Source organism: Leucoraja erinacea, chromosome 8, assembly GCF_028641065.1.
Source record: "Leucoraja erinacea ecotype New England chromosome 8, Leri_hhj_1, whole genome shotgun sequence".
NCBI lineage: Eukaryota > Metazoa > Chordata > Chondrichthyes > Rajiformes > Rajidae > Leucoraja > Leucoraja erinaceus.
In genome coordinates this window covers 26,918,284-26,939,845 of record NC_073384.1, presented here as the reverse complement: position 1 = coordinate 26,939,845, position 21,562 = coordinate 26,918,284, and the positions used below count along the sequence as shown (strand labels likewise).

At 41.9% G+C, this 21,562-nt stretch overlaps 1 protein-coding gene across 1 annotated transcript in view; it reads right to left on the bottom strand.

Annotated features, from left to right (window-relative positions):
- Positions 1-20,655, bottom strand: part of efcab2 (EF-hand calcium binding domain 2) — a 77,019-nt gene extending 56,364 nt beyond the window's left edge. The window contains exons 1-3 of the mRNA XM_055639278.1: positions 20,171-20,655; positions 16,082-16,166; positions 2,653-2,725 (exon numbers count right to left, since the gene is read on the bottom strand). Coding sequence (XP_055495253.1) covers positions 2,653-2,725; positions 16,082-16,166; positions 20,171-20,324 — 312 coding nt within the window. The 5' untranslated portion in view covers positions 20,325-20,655. The remainder of the gene's footprint in view (positions 1-2,652; positions 2,726-16,081; positions 16,167-20,170) is intronic.
- Positions 20,656-21,562: the final 907 nt, after the last annotated feature.

Below are 21,562 nucleotides of genomic sequence, written 5' to 3'. Positions count from 1 at the left end.
GAAGAGGGGGGGGGTGTGGGGAAGAGGGGGGGGTGTGGGGAAGGGGGGGGGAGGGAGGGGGAGGGAAGGGAGGGTGTGATATCGGGTACTGTTTTTGCACAAATTTAAAAACAATGCGAACCAGAAGAGAACAAGATGAGAGTTTCGTAAGTATACCAGACCAAGTGGGACCCGTTGGGTCTCGTCCCCTCAACGCGCGTGGTGTGTGTGTGTGTGTGTGTGTGTGTGTGTGTGTGTGTGTGTGTGTGTGTGTGTGTGTGTGTGTGTGTGTGTGTGTGTGTGTGTGTGTGTGTGTGTGTGTGTGTGTGTGTGTGGTGGTTATTGTGTGTGTGATGCTGCAGGCCACCCGCCCCCCCCCCCCCCCCCGCAAACAATGGGTCCCACTTGGTCTAGTATAGAACTAAAACTCTCATCTTGTTATCTGCAGGCTTGCGTTGTTTTTCTATTTACACAAAAATGGTACACGATAGCGCTACGATTTTTGCCCCCACCTTACTCACCATTGTCCAACCAAGTTTTGTTCAGATATATGGTATATTTTAAAAGTTATTACGGTTTACAAACTGGTTGCATCGTGGCCTGGTTCAGCAACTTGAACATCCAGGAGCGGAAAAGACTGCAAAAAGTTGTGACCACTGCCCAGTCTATCACCGGCTTTGACCTCCCCGCCATCGAAGGGATCTATTGAAGTCACTGCCTCAAAAAGGCAGCCAACATAATCAGAGACCCACACCATCCCGGCCACACACTCATTTCACCATTGCCATCGGGAAGAAGGTACAGGAGACTGAAAACTGTAACGTCCAGGTTGTGGGGGAGGGTGTGTGTGGAGAAGGGGGTAGTGGGGGAGGTTGTGTGTGGGGGAAGGGTGGGTTGTGGGGGAAGGGGGGGTTGTGGGGATGCGCATGCGTAGTTGGGGGAGAGTTCCCATGTGCGTCTTTACTGGCATCGCAAAGGGCACCCAACAGGTCCTCAGCCATGCCTGCGCAGTTGAGGCCTTTCCAGAATTGAGATCGCGGCAGCAGTGGCGGCGAGAGGCCACGCCGACGGTCCGGGGCCTGGGCAATGAGGCTGGCGGCGGCGGCCGTCCCGGGGATGGGGAGAAGCTGCGAAGTTGGGAGCTATGGGCGAGTGTTGGAATATTGCGGTGGGGAACGGGTTTGCGTTGGGGGAACGGGTTGCGTTGGGGGAATATTGTGTTTGGGGAGCACTTAGTCTAGTATTCATTAAAAATCTGATCTGTTTCGTGTGGTTCCACTCATGGACAAACATGTTGATTTTTAAGATGACCTATTGTCTTCCCTTGTCACCCATTTACACTTAATATACCTGTAGATTATTTTGGAAATTTCCTTTACCTACCATGCCAGATACTCATATACTCTTTTAGCCCTCCATATTTCTCTTTTAAGTGTACTCCTACTCTTCTTATACATGTCGAGGGATTCGCTTGAGCCCAGCTGCCTAAACTTGATGTATACCTTTTTTATGACAACAGCCTCAATACCTCTCATCAACCAGAGTTCATTTTGTTTTTGAACAGGATTAAGGTTTATCCACACATGCCAAAAATGGAGAAGGAGAAATACTTTATGGTAAAGTGCTTCCTGATTTTTAAATATAAATAACTTTATAGCCTCATCCAGCACTCCCATCTCCTCCATAAAACACCATGAAACGAGTAATAAAAGGATATCCATAAACTTTGCACAGCACTTAGAATTGTAATGAAAGTTGAAAATATTACTGCCAGAGTGTATTCTTTCATTTATAAATTAATTCTGTAAAAATGATCATGATTAATCCATTAAAAAAATACTGTCAGGCCAACTGAACTAGGGGATCTAAAATGGCAGAGTATAGTGCACTCAGTGCCTGGCACGTAAGTGTTCAGGATGCTGTTGTCTAACCTTGAAATGATAGGAAGAGATAACTCAAGAAGAAGATAATCCACAAAGTACTTGGGACTTCGGGTGGTAATACAGTATTAGAAAACACAAATTCCAATGAGTTAAAATAAAAAATATCAAATATACTTTACCAATGACTCAATCAGTTAGTCCAACGTTTTCAAATGAGAAAGATCTGTACCGGGGAAGGGATGATAAACTGCCAGGGCAAGGTCAAATAGAATGGTAAGAGTCCAAGCATAATTTTATCATCACTCCGGACTTTATTGCTGCAATGATCGTGAATCTGTTATTCATCATTGTTACACAGTGTAATTAACTGAAACTTCTAGAGAATGCAGCTGCATAGCTAAATATTACTGTAAATGATACCCAGCTCCTCCACGGGATGGCTTTTTACATATCATTCTCATTATAAAATCCCCTGAAAAGAATATACTTTGCTGAATGAAGCATCACTGAGGAAAATCAAAAGTAAATTATGATGTGCTGGGCAAGTGAATTTCCTCACTTCTTTTTCATTATCAGTACCTTCCTGTTTAATTTCAACAAATTCAAGTCGGGTCCAAAAAAAGCAGACTCTCACCATTAATCATAAAACATTTTTTCTCCATGACACTGACCTCAGCAATTAAGAATTAAATAACGGCAAATAATCTGGCTTTACGGAGATTTCACATTCTGCTGTCCATGCAGGACAACTTCATACTTTTAGAAATAGTGCAATTTAAATTTATTGTACCTCTGCTAACATTTCATGAAGTTCTTCTTCACTTGGACAGCAACCCAGAGACCTAATGATTGTACCAATTTCTCTGCAAACAAAAGATTCAAATTAGCACCTATTGAATACAGCATATGGTCCACGTATTCATAACACTTCACTATAGGAATTGCTGAAATAACAATATTTAAATTGAGATATTATCATTTGTATCAAAACCAAAATACTTATTAGGCACTTTATCAGTTATCTGGACAAACCATCAGGTGTTTTAAAATAATTTTTCAATACCAATAATATTCTATTTTGTTGCTCATAGACAAATTTTTAAAGCTGCAGATGCTAGAAAAGTGGAATAAAAATAGAAAATACTCAAAACACCAGTGGACTTTGTGGAAAATGAAACAGCCAATATATATCTTTCAAATTAAAGACTATGAATGTTTCCGTCAATAAAATACAAAATAGTAAGATTAAATGAGAACTTACCAGTTTGAAGTTTGATCGTTATGAGGAGTTACGATGAGGGATTACGTGAAGAAGGCCCGTTCAGCCGCACGTGCGTCAATCTTCAAAGCAGCGGTGTGAAATCACAGATAATAATAGTGACTGAAGTATGATAGTAAGATGAAAGAAGACTAGAACTACCAGATGATCTTAAAGAGGGCTGGGAGCGGAGGGCACGTAATCCCTTATCGTAACTCCTCATAAAATAAAGATCAAACTTCAAACTGGTAAGTTCTCGTTTAATCTTACTATTTTACTTCGGAGTCACATGAATGACTACGTGAAGATTTCAAAGCTCTGTGATTTCATGCCGTGAGAAACAAGTCTACACAACCACAACTGCCTCATTGACAAATGAAGGAAAACATTCATAATGCATACAGTCATGACATAGATTTAAACATGCTGATGCTGTTAAATAAGCAACAACAATAGTCACATCTCTCATCCGGATGGAACCTATAACAGAACATAAAATAAATTGAGAAATACCCCTGGTCTGGCAACGGGTTATTATAACATGTTTGAAATTTTGTTCGTTTGACCACACTACAGCCGTTAGGATGTGGTCCAGCAGAACGTAATTAACCCTTGCTGCTGCTGTCATAGCAGCCCTGGTGGAGTGAGATCCGGATCAGCGTCTACCCATGCATAACTCAACTCCGTTTTAACACCTGGTAAGATCTGAGCAGATAGATTCTTATAACATCTTTTGTAACTAACAATCATAGTTAGCTCAGAGTCTCAAAGGCTCTTGGTGACCTTGATGTATTGTTGAATATGTGTGTCCCCACATAACGAAAGGTCCCTGTGTATGTCTTGAACTATCTTGAGACCTGACACCCCTACTGCTCATCTTAAATTACTTATAGCATAAATACTATGCATATATTTGCAGATGTAATCATCCTCTCCTGTCACAATAATGTAGCGAGTGACCTATTGCGCTACCCAGCGCCAGGAGGATAACTACCTAAAGAGGTCCGATCAAAGCTAAGGATGTAGCTGGAACCCCCTGGTTAAAAATAGTGTTACACAATGTCAATCTCCCATACTGCATTATACTTGTCCTGGGAAACCTGTGTAACAGATATCCTTTACTAACTCGAGATCCGAGGTGAACCCAACTTCTTGGACCTCGTTAGCTGCAGTAAGTCTGATGGAAAGCCCCTTGGCACAGTTAATGACCCTATAATTCAATATTGTCAAAGACCATTTAAATGAACTGCAATAACTCAGAATCTGTACCATTTAAAATATAACATGAGCATTAAACAAACGCTTCCCATCTCCTGAAGCAGCAAAGCACCGCTTTTGGTACCATTCCAGCACTGTGAATACATACAAAAATAGGCGTGACAACCCAAGCCGTAAGCAGTCTATTGAGAATCTGTAGAACATATATTGATTTTATCATGCAACGGCTGATCTCCCAAGCCACAGGCTGAACCAGCAAGTTACGTTTAAAATAACCATATAATGTTGCATTATTATTATTCCCAACAAATCGGGAATCAAACTGCATAGGCCAATTCCACAGCTGGAACCTAAAGCGACTCTAGATTACTCTATTTCAAGACCCGACTCATAAAGCAAATTGGAGGAAGACATAAAAGACCATTCCTCATGCTTGTAGCGAGAATGTATCTTTCGCCACTGTTATGCCACACATTTTTGCAACCTTTAAATTAGCATGAAAACAACATATCTATATTCGGTGGTGCATTGAATCAGAATTTCATAAATATTGCGTGGTTCAACAAGTGTTTTTGAACTCTGAATAGTCCTTTGAATGATTTATTGTTATCATACTGTTAAATTGCCTCATCATAACAATGCCTTCAAATATCTCTGATGATCATTGTACATGGAAAACCCTATGAAATCAGTTTGATCACGCCTGCCATCATTTCGAGTTTGCTCTGAACGGCAACTCTGGTCCGGTTCCGATAATTCTCACATGTCCCAAGACAACTCTTGCCATAATTCTGACCTTGCCTTGAAAGACAATTCCCCATCTCTCCGAAACTGTCTCGAAGGCAACCTGGCTAAAATACTGGACCTGGCTCAACACTCTTCTGGCCAAATTCCAACCTTCTTGGAATACTAGTATTGTCCAGTTACCTGGTTAAGATGCCTCTGAGTAGAGGGCAATGTCTCAATCATTTGTGTATTGCACAACCAATTGTAAATCTTACCAATTTGTTCGTGGTCACTTAATTATAGAGTAACTCTGGTCAGCTATAATGCTGCTACCAGCTTCAGTGAACCGCTTCCTGCCGATGAAGCCGTGGGGTGCGTTTTCCCCTAAACTATGAATCCTTACCCGTCGTTGGCCTAATTGATCCAACAATTTATGCTTCGTCCTTCAGGTTTTGCCTGTGGAATAGGTCTTACCTGAATAGAAGATTCGGCGGGTGGCTCTAACGTTCCCTGATAGTGGTGTTCACTGCATTGTGTTGGGATGGCAACCTTGCTGCCAGAAATCGTACCCCTGACATATGCCCTTCATCCCTTGAGGTATGCTCCACGCTATACCCTCAGCCTCGGCATCAGATTTACACTGACCCGGCATGTTCTCCTCTTCCATAAGGGAGACATTAAGCAGCCCTACTACAAGGCGCTGCTGGCATGGCCTCTCCAACAGGCCCACCCTTCAGGGTCAGAAAATGCCCCGGTAAGCTCACCTCCTCCATGAGGGAGACATTATGCAGCCCTTCTACAGGTGCTGTTGCCATACATTTAAGCAGCCCTATACAAGGCGCTGCTGACACGGCCTAGAGCAATAGGCCGGCACTGCCATAGATTCGGCATCCCCATTATGCAGCCCTGTTACAAGGCGCTGCTGGCAAGGGCTCTCCCATCTGCCCAACACTGCCATATCTCCTGATGTTAGGGTGTATCTATCTTGAGCCTCCTCTCATAAGGCTCCATCCTGGCCAACTTGCACATTATTAATTTTTACCGGAAGGGAACCCTCCCGGCACCAGGACTGACCACTTGGGTCGATTTACCCCATAACTTGGGGACCTCTGCGGTCTGGGCACCGCATAGCTGGTGGGTTTCCCCTCTCCCGGGAATCCCAGAACCCTTATATATTACCGGATGGAAAACCCCTACCGGCACCAGGGCTGACAATTCCGGTCCGTTTAACCCCTTACCCGGGGACCCCTGCGGTCTGCAAGCCGCATAATTACTGGATTCCCCTACCCGGGAACCCCAGCCTCTGGATGTATATTGGGGAAATCCTCCCGACACCCGGCATATATATTTATATCGGGGGAAAACCCTCCCGACTCCCGGTCTACTGGAGGTCCCCTCCACGGGAACCCCAGCATAAATATTTATCTTGGAGGGAAATCCCCTCCCGACTCCCGGTCTACTGGAGGTCCCCTCCACGGGAACCCCAGCATAAATATTCATATCAGAGGGAAAAGCCCTCCCGGCACCCGGCCTACTGGAGGTCCCCTCCCTGGGAACCCCAGCGTCTCTGTGCCTATCGGAGGGAAACCCTCCCGGCACCCGGAGCGCCTGGAAGCCACTGACCACCCGTCCACGACCCACTTCGCAACACCCGACAACCCAGCTACCCACTCCTGCGACAAGAACCGGGGTTTCCCCACAGCCCATAGCTGGTTCCCTCGTCAGGCCTCGCGAATCCTCCGGCAGGAAGCCTCTGGAACAAGAGGTTCCTGCAAGGAATAAAACAGGTAAGAAGAACCAGCTTACCTGAGGTTTAAACTTTACCGCGCTGGAGAAGCTCCTGCTGCTCCAACGGTCGCCTGCACCCATGCGTCTGACATAATGACGTACGTGCGGCTGAACGGGCCTTCTTCACGTAGTCACTCATGTGACTCCAAAGTAAAACAAAGGTTTGAAGACAATACATTTGTAGTTCTGACCAAGACTAATGCTGACTGGCTATCTGGTCACAGGCTGGGCCCTATTCTCTCCGGACTTCACCGCATCCCTGGGCTCTCGCAGGCCAGGCCCACCAAGGCCACCTCAAACCCATACCCACACTCCAGCCACCTGAGGGCTGGGGAAACGGACTCCACTGACACTCACCTTCCTTCCCCCCCCCACCCCACCCCCAGCCACCAGCATCCCAAAGCATTCGACTTAACTAGGTTCCAGGTCCAGTTTCAGGTAGAGGACCTCCACGTGAATTGACTAACCTGGGTCCCATCCGCTGCGGAATGAGGAATCGCTTGTAGGTCCGGCTCGACCACTGCAGACACCGAACTCGGCCACGAGCCACTGGCATCAATGGGACCAAGAGCGAGGAGGGACTGAGAGAGAACAAAGATGGGGACTCGGGGTGGGGGTGGGGGAGGCGCTGTGAGAACAATGAGGGACCTAGCGTGAGGGGCTACTGAGAGACTTTGTCTAAACTTATCTACTGTATCAGGTGTTCCCATGTGGCCTCATGTACATTGGCCACCATTTCGCCGAACATTTGCACTTGGTCCGCCAAAGCCTATTGAATCTACATGTTGCTAACTATTAACTCCCTTTTCCATTCCCATGCTGACCTTTCTACCCTGGGCTTCCTCCATTGCCATAGTGAGACCACCCACAAAATGGAGGAACAGAACCTCATATTCCACTTGGGTAACTTACAGCCCAACTGCAATGAACATTGAATTCTCCAATTTTAGGTAACCTCTAACAACCCCTGCCCTCTTCATTTTCTCCCATAGTACAATCCCCCTTCCTCCCCTGTGCCCCATCTGGACTCGTACCCAACCCCTCTGGCTTCATAATTTGCAACTGTTCTGTCTGTCTGTCTCACACTTTCTGCTTTAATCTTTGGCCTTCTCTCATCTATTCATATTTTCCAGAGATGCTGCCTGCCCCACTGAGCTACATCAGCTCTTTCTGTCCAGCATCTGCCGTTCCTTCTTCCTAAGCCTCAAATGTGAACTAGGAAGAATAAATGTTAGCAGCGACAATATGGAGCGCACTGACACTTGGTGGCCAGATTAATAACTGCCGTCAGCACGTAGTCACAAATGTAAAGCAAAGGAAAATAGTATGCATCTTCAATATTACTATCCAATTTCTGTAATTATGTTGTGAAACTCCATCAACATTGAATTATTGCATTCTATATTTGATATTTTTTTAATATTTGATATTTTTTCAATATTTGATATTTTTTCAAAATTGATCAAAATAAAACTGGTACCAAAACCAGAATGGATTATCTTCGGAATATCGGAAGGTAACCCTGAATTAAACGTGTTTCAGATGAATTTATTTAATTACGGGCTAATAATGGGAAAAAAGCTTATACTTAAATTCTGGAAAAATGCGCCCACACCAACAATAAAAATGTGGATATCAAATATGTTTGAAACATTACATCTGGAAGAGATGAGATTCCTCTTAGCAGGTAAAGCAGACCAATTCCAAAAGACGTGGTCTATGTTTCTGGACCTATTACAAGTATGAGGTGCAATAGTAATTAAAAAAAAACAAATATATAAATAAGTGGTATCAGGACCTGGTAACGGGAGGTAAAACAACAAAAACAGACTTGGTTGGTAGTCCCCTTTCTGCGGAGTTTAATGTTATAATAGAGCGATTGTTTCTATTTTCTCTTTCTTTCTTTTCTAGGGTCTATTTTCTCACTTTACTTCCTTCTCTAACTTCTTTTCTAAGGGGCTTTCTTTTCCCAACACTCTTGCACTTCACGACTCTCGCGCACTTTCTTTACTTTCCTTTTCTTAAAGCTCAAAAAAAATGAAGCGGTACAAAAAATGTATTAAGATATATGTGTTGTGTAGGATTGTAATTTACCGTACTTCTAATAAAAATAAAATAAAAAAAAAAAAAAAAAAAAAAGAATTATTGCATTCTAACATGTTACAGCATGGTATGGATTATTCAAAGGGAATAACAGATGAATCTATTTTATGATTCCATAGAGCAGGCTTAAGTCTGTCAGCATAAGTCTGAACCTTATGAAATTGCCACTTTCTTCACAGCAAGCTTCCCAAACAACAGAGTGATGACAGCCAGACAATTTGTTGTAGTGATGATTAAAGGATAAATGTTGGCCAGGAGCCAGGAATGCCTTCAATAGACAATAGGTGCAGGAGTAGGCCAATCGGCCCTTTGAGTCCGCACCGCCATTCAATGTGATCATGGCTGATCATCCCCAATCAGTTCCCTATTCCTGCCTTCTCCCCATATCCCCTGACTCCGCTATCTTTAAGAGCCCTATCTAGCTCTCTCCTGAAAGTATCCAGAGAACCGGCCTCCACCGCCCTCTGAGACAGAGAATTCCACAGACACAACTCTCAGTGAGAAAAAGTGTTTCCTCGTCTCCGTTCTAAATGGTTTACCGCTAATTCTTAAATTGTGGTCCCTGCTTCTGGACTCCCCAACATCTGGAACATGTTTCCTGCCTCTAGCGTGTCCAAACCCTTAATAATCTTATATGTTTCAATAAGATCTCCTCTCATCCTTCTAAACTCCAGAGTATACAAGCCCAGCTGCTCCATTCTCTCAACATATGACAGTCCCGCCATCCCGGGAATTAACCTTGTAAACGTAGGCTGCACTTCCTCAATAGCAAGAATGTCCTTCCCCAAATTAGGGGACCAAAACTGCACGCAATACTTCAGGTGTGGTCTCACTAGGCCCCTGTACAACTGCAGAAGGACCTCTTTGCTCCTCTACTCAACTCCTCTTGTTATTTATTTATTTTTTTTAATTTTATTTTTATTAGAAGTACGGTAAATTACAATACTACACAACACATATATCTTAATACATTTTTTGTACCGCTTCATTTTTTTTTGAGCTTTAAGAAAAAGATAGAAGCAAGGAAAGTAAAGAAAGTGCGCAAGAGTGTTGGGAAAAGAAAGCCCTTAGAAAAGAAGTTAGAGAAGGAAGTAAAGTGAGAAAATAGACCCTAGAAAAGAAAGAAAAAGAAAATAGGAACAATCGCTCTATTATAACATTAAACTCCGCAGAAAGGGGACTACCAACCAAGTCTGTTTTTGCTGTTTTACCTCCCGTTACCAGGTCCTGATACCATTTATTTATTTATTTAAATTACTATTGCACCTCATACTTGTAATAGGTCCAGAAACATAGACCACGTCTTTTGGAATTGGTCTGCTTTACCTGCTAAGAGGAATCTCATCTCTTCCAGATGTAATGTTTCAAACATATTTGATATCCACATTTTTATTGTTGGTGTGGGCGCATTTTTCCAGAATTTAAGTATAAGCTTTTTTCCCATTATTAGCCCGTAATTAAATAAATTCTTCTGAAACACGTTTAATTCAGGGTTACCTTCCGGTATTCCAAAGATAATCCATTCTGGTTTTGGTACCAGTTTTATTTTGATTAATTTTGAAAAAATATCAAATATTTCATACCAGAATTTTGGGATTTTTGTACAAAAAACAAAAGAGTGCGCTATGGTAGCTTCTTGACACAGGCATTTATCACAGATTGGTGAAACATTAGGGAAGATTTTATTTAATTTAGTTTTTGAATAATATAATCTATGTAATGTTTTAAATTGGATGAGCGTATGTCGTACGTTGATCGAACATTTATGCACCTGTAGTAAATGATTATCCCAGCTCTCTTTTGAGATTTTTATAGCTAATTCTTGTTCCCAATCTCTTCTAATTCCATCTGTTGTGGGTATTTCTATGTTTAAAATGATATTATATAGGTACGATATTAAATTAGCTGATTCCGCCTTTGTCTTCATTGCTTCATCCAATAAGTCGGAAGGCATATTATAGTTGTCTTTTGTGTGTTTTTTCAGATAATCACGAATTTGAAGATATTTAAAATATTGGTTATTTTTCAAATTATATTTCAGTTGTAGTAGTTAAAATGATAGTAATTTCCCCAATTCATACAGATCTTCGAGCGTTTTGATTCCCATTCTTTCCCATTGTATAAATGATTTGTCTATGATTGATGGTTTAAACGATGGATTATTGACTATTGGTATTAAAAGAGATAGGTTTCTTAATTTTAAATTCTGTTTTATTTGTTTCCATGTTCTTATTGTGTTATGTATAATTGGATTTTTATTATAATTTTTATTATTCAAATTTATTGGTGAGAGGATGGTCGCTCCTATATTACTCGGGGAGCAGTCCCCTTTTTCCATTACCATCCAGTCCGCCTGCTGGGCAAAATTGTCCAGCAGGTGAATCATATTTTTAATATTTACTGCCCAATTATAATACATAAAATTAGGGAGCGCTAGACCCCCCAGCTCTTTTCGTTTATTAAGGTGTGCTATTTGTATTCTATGGGATTTATAATCCCATATAAAATTTGTAATGTCTGAGTCCAATTTTTTGAAAAACTTTTTTGGGAGATATATAGGTAGTGATTGAAATAGTTATAGGATTTGTGGTAAGAAAATTATTTTAATAGCATTTATTCTGCCTATTAAGGACATCGGAAGTGTTTTCCAGAATTTAATCAGATTATTCAATTTCTTGAGTAGGGGATTATAATTGGCTTTAAACATATCCTGGTAATTTCTAGTAATTTCAATTCCCAAATATTTGAATTTTTCTGTAGCTATTTTAAAGGGAAATTTCCGGAGATGTGTTGAGTCTTTTGGTTTTATCGACATAATTTCACTTTTGTTCCAATTTATTCTATATCCTGAGAAGGATCCAAAGTCCTCAATTAAATTTAATATCTTTGGTATACTAATTTGTGGTTTTGTGATGTACAGTAGTACATCATCGGCATATAGGGATATTTTATTCTTTGAATATTTTGTATTGTAACCATAAATATCCGGGTGTGTTCTTATTTTTTCAACTAGGGGTTCAATTACCAAAGCAAATAACAGCGGTGATAATGAACATCCTTGTCTATTGCCCCTTGATAGTTCAAATTTCGAGGATAATATATTATTAGTTAATATTCTAGCCGTAGGTTTGTTATATAATAGTTTTATCCATGCGATGAAGTTTTCTCACAATTGGAATTTTTGCAATACTTTAATCATATAATCCCATTCTACTTGATCAAACGCTTTTTCTGCGTCCGGTGAGATGATAGATAACTCTTGGTCGTGAGATTTATGTGTGCATTATGTTAAGCAAACGTCTCAAATTATTGAATGAGTGTCTCTTAGGTATAAATCCTGTTTGATCTCCATTTATTAGTCTACTAACGTACCTGCTTAGTCTACTGGCTAGTGTTTTCGCTATTATTTTTTGATCCGTATTTAACAAAGCAATAGCTCTATATGAGCCTGGTTCTTCTATGTTTTTATCTTTTTTAAGTATTAATGTGATCGTTGCTTCTGCTAATGTTTCGGGTAAGCGTTGCTCTTTAAAAGCGTATGTATACATTTTCTGTAATCGTGGGGTAACTATGTCGTAAAAGGCTTTATAAAATTCATTCCTGAATCCGTCTGGTCCTGGTGTTTTTCCATTCTTTAGTGTTTTTATTGTGTCTTCTATCTCCTTAGAAGTAATTGTTGCTCCCAGTTCCTCTTGTTCCCTCAATTCTAATTGTGGGAGGTTACAATTTTCCAGAAATTCTGAAACTTTATTATTATCTATTGACGTTTTAGATGTATATAGATTCTGGTAAAATTGAGCAAATCTTTTATTGATATCCTTGGGTAATGTTAATAATTCCCCTCTATCTGATTTAATCTTTAGTATTGCATTCTCTTTTCCCCATTTTTACAATTGGCGTGCTTAGGGGACCAAAACTGCAAACAATTCTCCAGGTGTGGTCTCACAAGCGCTCTGTACAACTGTAGAAGGACCTCTTTGCTCCTATATTCGATTCCTCTTGTTATAAAGGCCAACATGTCATTCGCTTTCTTCACTGCCTGCTGTACCTGCATGCTTACTTTCATTGACTGATGAACAAGGACCCCCAGATATTGTTGTACAGGTACTTCCCCTTTTCCCAACTTGACACCATTTAGATAGTAATCTGCCTTCCTGTTTTTGCTACCAAAGTGGATAACCTCACAATTATCCACATTAAACTGCATCTGCCATGCATCTGCCCACTCACCCAACCTGTCCAAGTCACCCTGCATTCTCATAGCATCCTCCTCACAGTTCACACTGCCACCCAGCTTTGTGTCATCTGCAAATTTGCTAGCATTACTTTGAATCCCTTCATCTAAATCATTGATGTATATTGTAAAGAGCTGCAGTCCAAGCACCGAGCCTTGCGGTACCCCACTAGTCACTGCCATTCTGAAAGGGACCCATTAATCCCTACTCTTTGATTCCTGTCTGTCAACAAATTTTCTATCCATGTCAGCAGTCTACCCCCAATACCATGTGCCCAGATTTTGCCCACTAATCTCCTGGGTGGGACCTTATCAAATGCATTCTGAAAGTCCAGGTACACTACATCCACTGGCTCTCCCTTGTCCATTTTCCTAGTTACATCCTCAAAAAATTCCAGAAGATAAGTCAAGCATGATTTCCCATGCTGACTTGGACCGATCCTGTTACTGCTATCAAAATGTGCTGCTATTTCATTTTTTATAAATGACTCCAGCATCTTCCCCACCACCGATGTGAGGCTAATTGGTCTATAATTCCCTGTGTTCTCTCTCCCGCCTTCCTGTTCTATGAAAAGTTATTTTATACATGCTCAGAAGTGAAAGGTTGAACTCTTGATTTAAAATCTTTTCTGGAAGACAGCATCTTTAGCCTTGTGCAACCCCCTCAACACCACACTGTAGTCTCAGGTTACATTACTTTATTCAAGCAGGGGCGGAAATCCGGGGGGGGCCAGATGGGACACGTCCCCCCTATTTTGAGAGGTGGGAGACAGCCCCCCCATTTTTTGTAATCCGGATTTAAAAACCCGGAGAAGTCTCCGCTTTCCGCAAGACAGTGGGGGTGGGACTGCTGATCGAGGGCGCTGATTGGACGAGAGACGTCGGTCAGCAGGCAATGGGGGCGGGACATGATAATTCAGCATGATGATTGGAGGAAGGAGACATGCCAAAACACTCTCTGCACAGGCCTGCGCCTCATCTGCAGCCAGGATCGATCCCGGTCTCCGACGCTGCCCTGTCCCCACCCGAGTGTGGCCAGAGTCATCGGGAGTCAGACGGGAGCTGTATCCCCAGGCCCACAGCCAGCGCAGAGAAGCAGTGCTAAACCCAGCTCAACTCTGCCTGTCCCGCCAAGTTAACCTGCAGCCCTTGCCTGGACTTAAGGGAAATATGCCCCTGGTTTACAGCCAGCGCGGAGAAGCAGCGGCGGTGTTCCGTCAGTCCAGGCAGGGCTGTACATTAACCCGGTGAGACAGGCAGAGTTGAGCTGCATTTAGCGCTGAATTGAGCCTCCGAAGCAAAGATACTACCTCGCGTGTGGGTGTGAGTGTGCGCATGCGGCCCCCAAGAAATTGTGTTCCCCCTGTCCCCCAGTCCCCTCCATATATTGATAGCAATTTCCGTGCCTGTTCAAGTATCTGGAATGGACTCAAACAAACCGCTCTCTAACTCAAAAGGCAAGAGTACTACCTATTAAACAAGGTCCTCGTCCAGTGGCAAGGCGATCCAAGATGAATGGAGACCAGGCTCTGCTGTGCAGACTTAAAACGCACATATAGAATGATAGACATACACAGTACATATGTGCTTGCTCATTCACAATCATGTTCACACCCACATACTCAGTCCCCTCCTTTGGCACACAACCGCCGTGATCTCTTTCCTCCATCAGTACCGCGCCCCAAGTCTCTTTGCCTCAGTCCCTTCCCTTTATTGACTCCCTGAGTTTCAGAATCCTTCTCAGGAGGCTCTATAAGGCACTGATCGAGCTGCATTTGGAATATTGTGAGCAATTTTGGGCCCCATATCTGAGGAAGGATGTGCTGGCTCTGGAGAGGGCCCAGAGAACTTTTACAAGAATAATCCCAGGAATTAGTAGATTAATATATGATGAGCATTTGACGGCACTGGACCCATATTCGCTGGAGTATTGAAGAATGAGGAGGAACTCATTGAAACTTACAGAATAGTGAAAGGCTTGGATAGAGTGGATTTAAATGTTTTTGTGTTCCAATTTGCCAATTCCAAGCAATTAATGTAAGAGAAAAAAAAGTAAAGACCAGCCGAACTATTTGACAAATGAGAGCTCATCCTTCATGCACTCCAACAGTCCCATTAGAACTATCAGTTTTATCTTATGTGATGCCTATGGTAACACTGTTGCTCCAAGTCAGAAGGTTACAGGTTTATGTCCTATCACAAACTTTGAAACATATAAATCTGGGTTGGCACTTTAAAACACTACTGAGGGAATGTTGCACTGCCGGAGTTGCCATCTCTTAGAGAAAACTTTCCCTATCTTCTCAAATATATATATATTTATATCCCATGGGTATAAAATTATCCTTTGATACGATATTGTAGCAATCTGGCAAGTAATCCCCAATGTGTAGGAAGGAACTGCAGATGCTGGTTTAAACCAAAGATTAACACAAAAAGCTGGAGTAACTCAGCTGGACAGGCAGCATCTCTGGAGAGAAGGAATGGGTGATGTTTCGGGTCGATACCCTTGTTCAGGCTAGTCTGAAGAAGAGTCTGGACCCGAAACGTCACCCATTCCTTCTCTCCAGAGATGCTGCCTGTCCCGCTGAGTTACTCCAAGTAATCCCAGATGTCCTGCCAATATTTAACCATCAAACAACATCACAAAAGCAGAATGTCTGGTCTTTATCACATTGTTAATTCTGGGATCTTGCTGTCAGCAGATTGTTTGTCAAATTTTCTCATTACCTCAGAGGTACAACCTTGGCTACTTGGTACAACTTTAAGATATTCCCAGGTGCAAAATATAGTATATGAATGTATATTTTAATTGTTATCCCAACCTGCAGTTTTGTTCTCAAAACCAAGAACAGTTGTTTTCATAAACAGTGTAGAAGGTCATTGACTAACCTGACGTCCACAGTGCCGTTACCCTCATGATCAAACACAGCAAATGCATCTTTAATTTTCTTTTGGGTGTCTGCTATTAAAGCCTCTGTGGTAAAATAAAATGGGAATTTCAGAATATTTGGACAGACTGCAGATAATGAGATATAACAATAACTTGCCCTTATAAAACATCCAAATGATTTCATGAAAAGAGATAGTCAGGTTGTGGGAGTATGTTTGCCTCTTGTCAAAAAGATAAAGGTTTCAAACTGAAAGAGCATTTGAGAAAGGAAATGGTATTTGATTAAGCAATACCGCTTTAGGCTCAAGTTGCATAGAATAGCTTTAGTCTCTTTATTAAGCTAAATAAAGCTCATTCACAAAGCTAGATGACTTAAAGATAAGCAGCTGCCAGTATGACAGTCAATATTATGAGAATGTATAGCTGGATGTTACCCACATATATATGAAAGCTACTCTCAATACTTATGAAAGACACATCATGTAGGTGAGATATAGAAGGTCAAAGATGTTGCAACACATTTGAAATAATCAAATAGGAATGTCAAAAAATACTAATTATGTTAGCTGAGGAGAAAGAACAGTTGTAACAGAGATGGATCCCAGAGGTAAAGGAATCTTCTTCTTCTTCTCCTTAGGAAGCTCCTTGGGAATGAGGATAATTTACTTCCACCCTAATTTTGAGGCTAATGTGACCAGCTACAATTTGATTAATGGCCTTGGAAAGGATATTGGTGTAGTTACAAAATGCTGGAGTAACTCAGCGGGACAGGCATCATCACTGGAGAGACAGAATGGGTGATGTTTTGGGTCAAGACCCTTCTTCATACTGAAGGATCCCAACCCGAAACATCACCCATTCCTTCTCTCCAGAGATGCTGCCTGTCCCGTTGAGTTACTCCAACATTTTGTATCTTTGACTTAAACCAGCATCTGCAGTTCTTTTCTGCACAACGTATATTAGACGCCCAGAGGAGATAAATGTTTTGGGGATTGGCGGAAGAAACTAACTAAAGGAAGTCTGATAATGTTAGAACATTGTAGTTTTCTTTGAAGAAGTATCTGATAATTATAGATGTCACATTCCACATATGGGGCAAGAAGTGGCTGATGGAGCAGGTAGATGGATAGAGCGCGAGTTGGTGCAATCCTTCCTCCAAAGGAGCTGAAAAGAATAAAGACTAATGTTTGACTGACCATATCTAGAGCATCAGGGAGATTGTGTAGAACAGTAAATATATTGTATGTCAATATTTCAGCGGTGGATAACATTACTGCAATTCATTGGACTGAAGGGACTCAAATGGGCAGTGGCATCAAAGATAAATACAGTTAACCAGCTACAATATAATTGATGACAGAAGGAAGGAGATATTAGCGGTCTGGATGAAGTTGGAAAAGATAAGGGGCTTTTTGCAGAATCACCGACTGTCATTGGGGTTGGCAGGCAGAAACTAAGTAAAAGGACCTAGCTTCATTGGCAAATGCTGGTTGTGCAATGACTTTTTTTTTAAAGAAGTGGCTGATAATGACTGATATCTGAATATCCAGAAACCTTTGATATAAATAATGGGCAGTCTATGTAACATTTTATTCTGTACAATTGTATGTCAGATGTTACATTGAACAAGAAATTTGTTAAATTCTGATAAACAAACTTCAACATCCAATGTGAATAGAGTATATGTCATATAAGGTATTCTGCCAGGAACCCATGTGTGCATTTATAGACAGTGGATTCACAAATTAGAAAAGCAAATTGAATATTAGCAAGTAACATGCTCAGGGAAATAGAATTTATATACAATCATGAGCATTCAAGCTGATGTCAAAGTGTCAGGAGCAAGAACTCTTTGGTGACAGGTGGCCAGCAACATGGATCACAAGTGATATCCATTCACATTTAAATGGTAGTGTACCTGTCACAGTTAGACACAATTCAAGAACAGCTTTGGAAAAATAGTGTTTATCACAAGGCAATGTAATGCCAAGAAAACCAAAGTACGAAATGCCTTGGGAAAAATGCATTTGGAGTTATACACCCAAATTCAAATGCCTTGCATAGTACCGGGTAACAAATGCAAGAACAAGTCCTTGAGCTTTAAAGTAAGACAACCTTGAAGATTTTTTTTTCACAATCTTCTCCTTCTTGCGAATGAAACATAAACCAAAGGAATAGTTAGATCTCAAGCCGGGTATTGAGCAGCCAGGTTGTTGTCTCTGCATCATTTTTCACAATGAAGTACAGATTTGGAATTACTAGAAATAATGTTTTAAAAGCAGGATTCTGCCCAATTGGATAATTTATTTGAGACTATTGCCCATGGAAAATTTACGAGGCTCGAGCATAAATTATGTATATTGTTAATTTTATTTAGTTTATTATGCACACCTCCACAGGAGCTGGCTGGTCACGCACAAAGCTGTGCTTATCATTCTGCTCCCCCTCTTCTCCATGGCATCTGCATGTGTAGATTACATAGCTCCAGTCCACTCAGCCCAATCAGCTGTAGTGAGAATCTCATTACTCTTTAAATTTTGGTTCATGATTTTATTTGATTTTGTTCATCAAACTAGATGTGTTTTACATCAACCCCATTGATTAAGAGAAAATAAATATATTTCACAATTAGGAAGGCCACAAGTATGACCAGGTAAGTGACTTTTCAGTACAACAATGGGAATGAAATAGCTCTCTTCTTTTTAAGATTCCTGGTTGAAATTATCTTTGAAGAATGTTATTGAAAATCAGCTACCTTCTATAAATGTCAGAGGAGAGGGAACAAAATGGTGAAACTAAAAGTAAAAATCATTGTGCTCTTTCAGACGCCTTAATATACACTTTTCTGGGATAAGCTGGTGAAATTTGATCATACTGATACATAAGAAAACCTTCTATCCAAGTTTCTATCAGCCTTACCTATGTTTCTTTGTGAATATCACAAAATCGAACTCTCGCATGGCCTTCAACCAGAGGTGGCATTTTACATCAGGCTCCCAGCACTGTCAGCTATCTTGTTCTGCACCAGTAACTTGCTTGTGGTGTCCAAAAGGACTACACAGACTTCTGTGGAATTACCAGGTTTCATGCTGTGAAATCTGCTTGCTGATCCTGTGCCAAAGGCAGTGACTCTATTGAAATGATTGGTCTGTGACCGGCAGGAAAATGATAGACCATTTTATTTAATTTAGCTTGTTTAAATTGGTGTAAATATTTAAGCATCTAAGGTTATTATTGTAGTATTTAAACTCCTTTAAAATGGTTTCATAATTTCAACTTTATATTGTTTTTACTGGACCTTGCATATGTTAATTTCAAAGACAAAAAAATAAGACATTTAATTTCAGTAATAGCTTTAATATTTTGTGTGCCTAGATATGGCAGCTCACTGGCAAAGACATTTTATAAGTACAACTGCCCACTCATTCCGTGAGAGCTCATGAGCCATTGCCAATGTACTGGGAACAAGCCTCTTAGCAGTACTCTTCACCTAGTTACATGCCAAAAGAAATAATGGAGTCCAAGGGCTGGCAGCCAGTGGTGTGTGGTTAGTCGAAAATCTGCTAACTATATCTATCTCAACAGATGTTACTAAGTTTGGCATTTTTACTGTTTTTTCTTTTAAATTCATAGCCATGTACTTGTTTGTTTAGTTTCCTACACAAGTAAACATGATCTGAATTAAATAATAATTATGTATCAATCATATAGTTTGAACATAATTAATTAGTATCGCAAAGGTTTATTTTCGTATTTCTGGTTATACAGGCAAAAGAAACAAACCATTATTTTTCTGAGCATTCTTCTATTTTGAACGAATCTCACTGATTTCAAAATGCCATTCATTCAGTTGTTCATTGAACAGAGCTCAGTGAACGTTAACCCCTTCGTGAACAAGCCCGGTTTTGCTATTCATGGGAGGACCAAGCCCGTTGATTTACAGGGCTCTCTGCACAAGCTCAGTGTTTGTAGAGTTCGGAGAGACCCTTCACCAACTAATTTTGACACAGAACATGACTGAAACATAAACTTCAATCCATGTTTGCGCACTATTTCTGTAACGTGCCCGTGTCAAATGCGCTGCTTACCTGCTGCCTCTTTGTCGTCGGCCATGTTGTTTTCACGGTTGCTAAGTAACGTCTCTCCGTCCCGGAAGCCTCGGTCTGTTGTCAAGGAGACGGCCAAGGGATGATGTGGAGGCATCATTCGGCGCTCTTTTCCCTGGAACAGGTAATTCTTCATCCAAACCTTTCCATTTGTGATTGTGAGATTTTGTTCCAAGATGGCGTTTGGCCATCTGCTTCTTCAGAAACAAAACACCAACCTCACCATCACCTGCTACTTTCCCTTCCTCATTAAGGAGGTGCAACACTTGTCCCTATCATCCTCCCTCAGCACCAGACATCCAAATAATAATTCCAGGTAAGGCAATGTATAAAATGCACCTCCTCCAACCTCATTTACTGCATCTGTTGGTCCTGAAATAGTCTCCATTAAATCGGTGACACCAAGTGTAGACTAGGCAAATGTATTGTGAAACACTTGCGTTTTGACTGCTGCTGGATGCAAGCCCTTTCACCTCTCTCCCACAATTCCCACACTGATCTGTCTGTACTTTGCAGATTTCCTTCACAAAGGTAATTATTGAACAACATTGTTTTTTTTACAATCCACTATTTTCATGATCACCATTAACAATGGAATGGAATACTTTACTTTATTGTCACATGTGATTAGGCACAGTGAATTTCTTTGCTGTATCCCCAATATATACACAAATAGCAGCCACAAAGTTACAAAGCATGCCGGCTCCTCCTTTTGTTCTCTCTCATTTTTCATCGACGGAATAAAACCTCCACACTCATAAGGCGGAGGGGGGCTCTGAGCGAGGTGGCCAAAAATGACGGCCGTAGGTGGCGGCGTTCTCTCGGAAATCGCAGCACAGTCGGTCAAAAGCGGTCAAGATCAGAGATTTAGTAATATACTAGACCAAGTGCAGACCCGTTGGGTCTGTTTCCCCAACGGCGTTTGCTGAGGCATCACACTCACATTAACCACCGCCCAAACACACAGGTGGGGGGAGAGGAAGTGAGAAGAGCGGAGGGAGGGGAGTGGAGGAGGAGGAGGGGGGAAGGGACAGATTTGGGAGGGAAAGGGAGAGGGAGGTGGGGGGGTGAGAGAGGGGGGATGGGGAGAGAGTGGGGAAAGAGGGGGGGTGGGGGGGGGGAGGAGGAGGGAGGGGGGGGTGGAGGGAGAGGGAGGGAGGGGGGGGAGAGGGGAAAGAGTGGGGAGGGAGAGTGGTGGAAGAGGGGAAGGGAAGGGGGGGAGAGAAGTGGAAGAGGGTGGGGAGGGGAGGGGTAGGGGGAGTGGTTGAAGAGGGAGAGGGGGGTAGGGGGAATGGGGCGGGGGGAGAGGGGAGGAGGAGGTGGGGTAGAGAGGGGAGGGAGGGGGGTGGGAGGGAAGGGAGGGGGGGGGGGAGG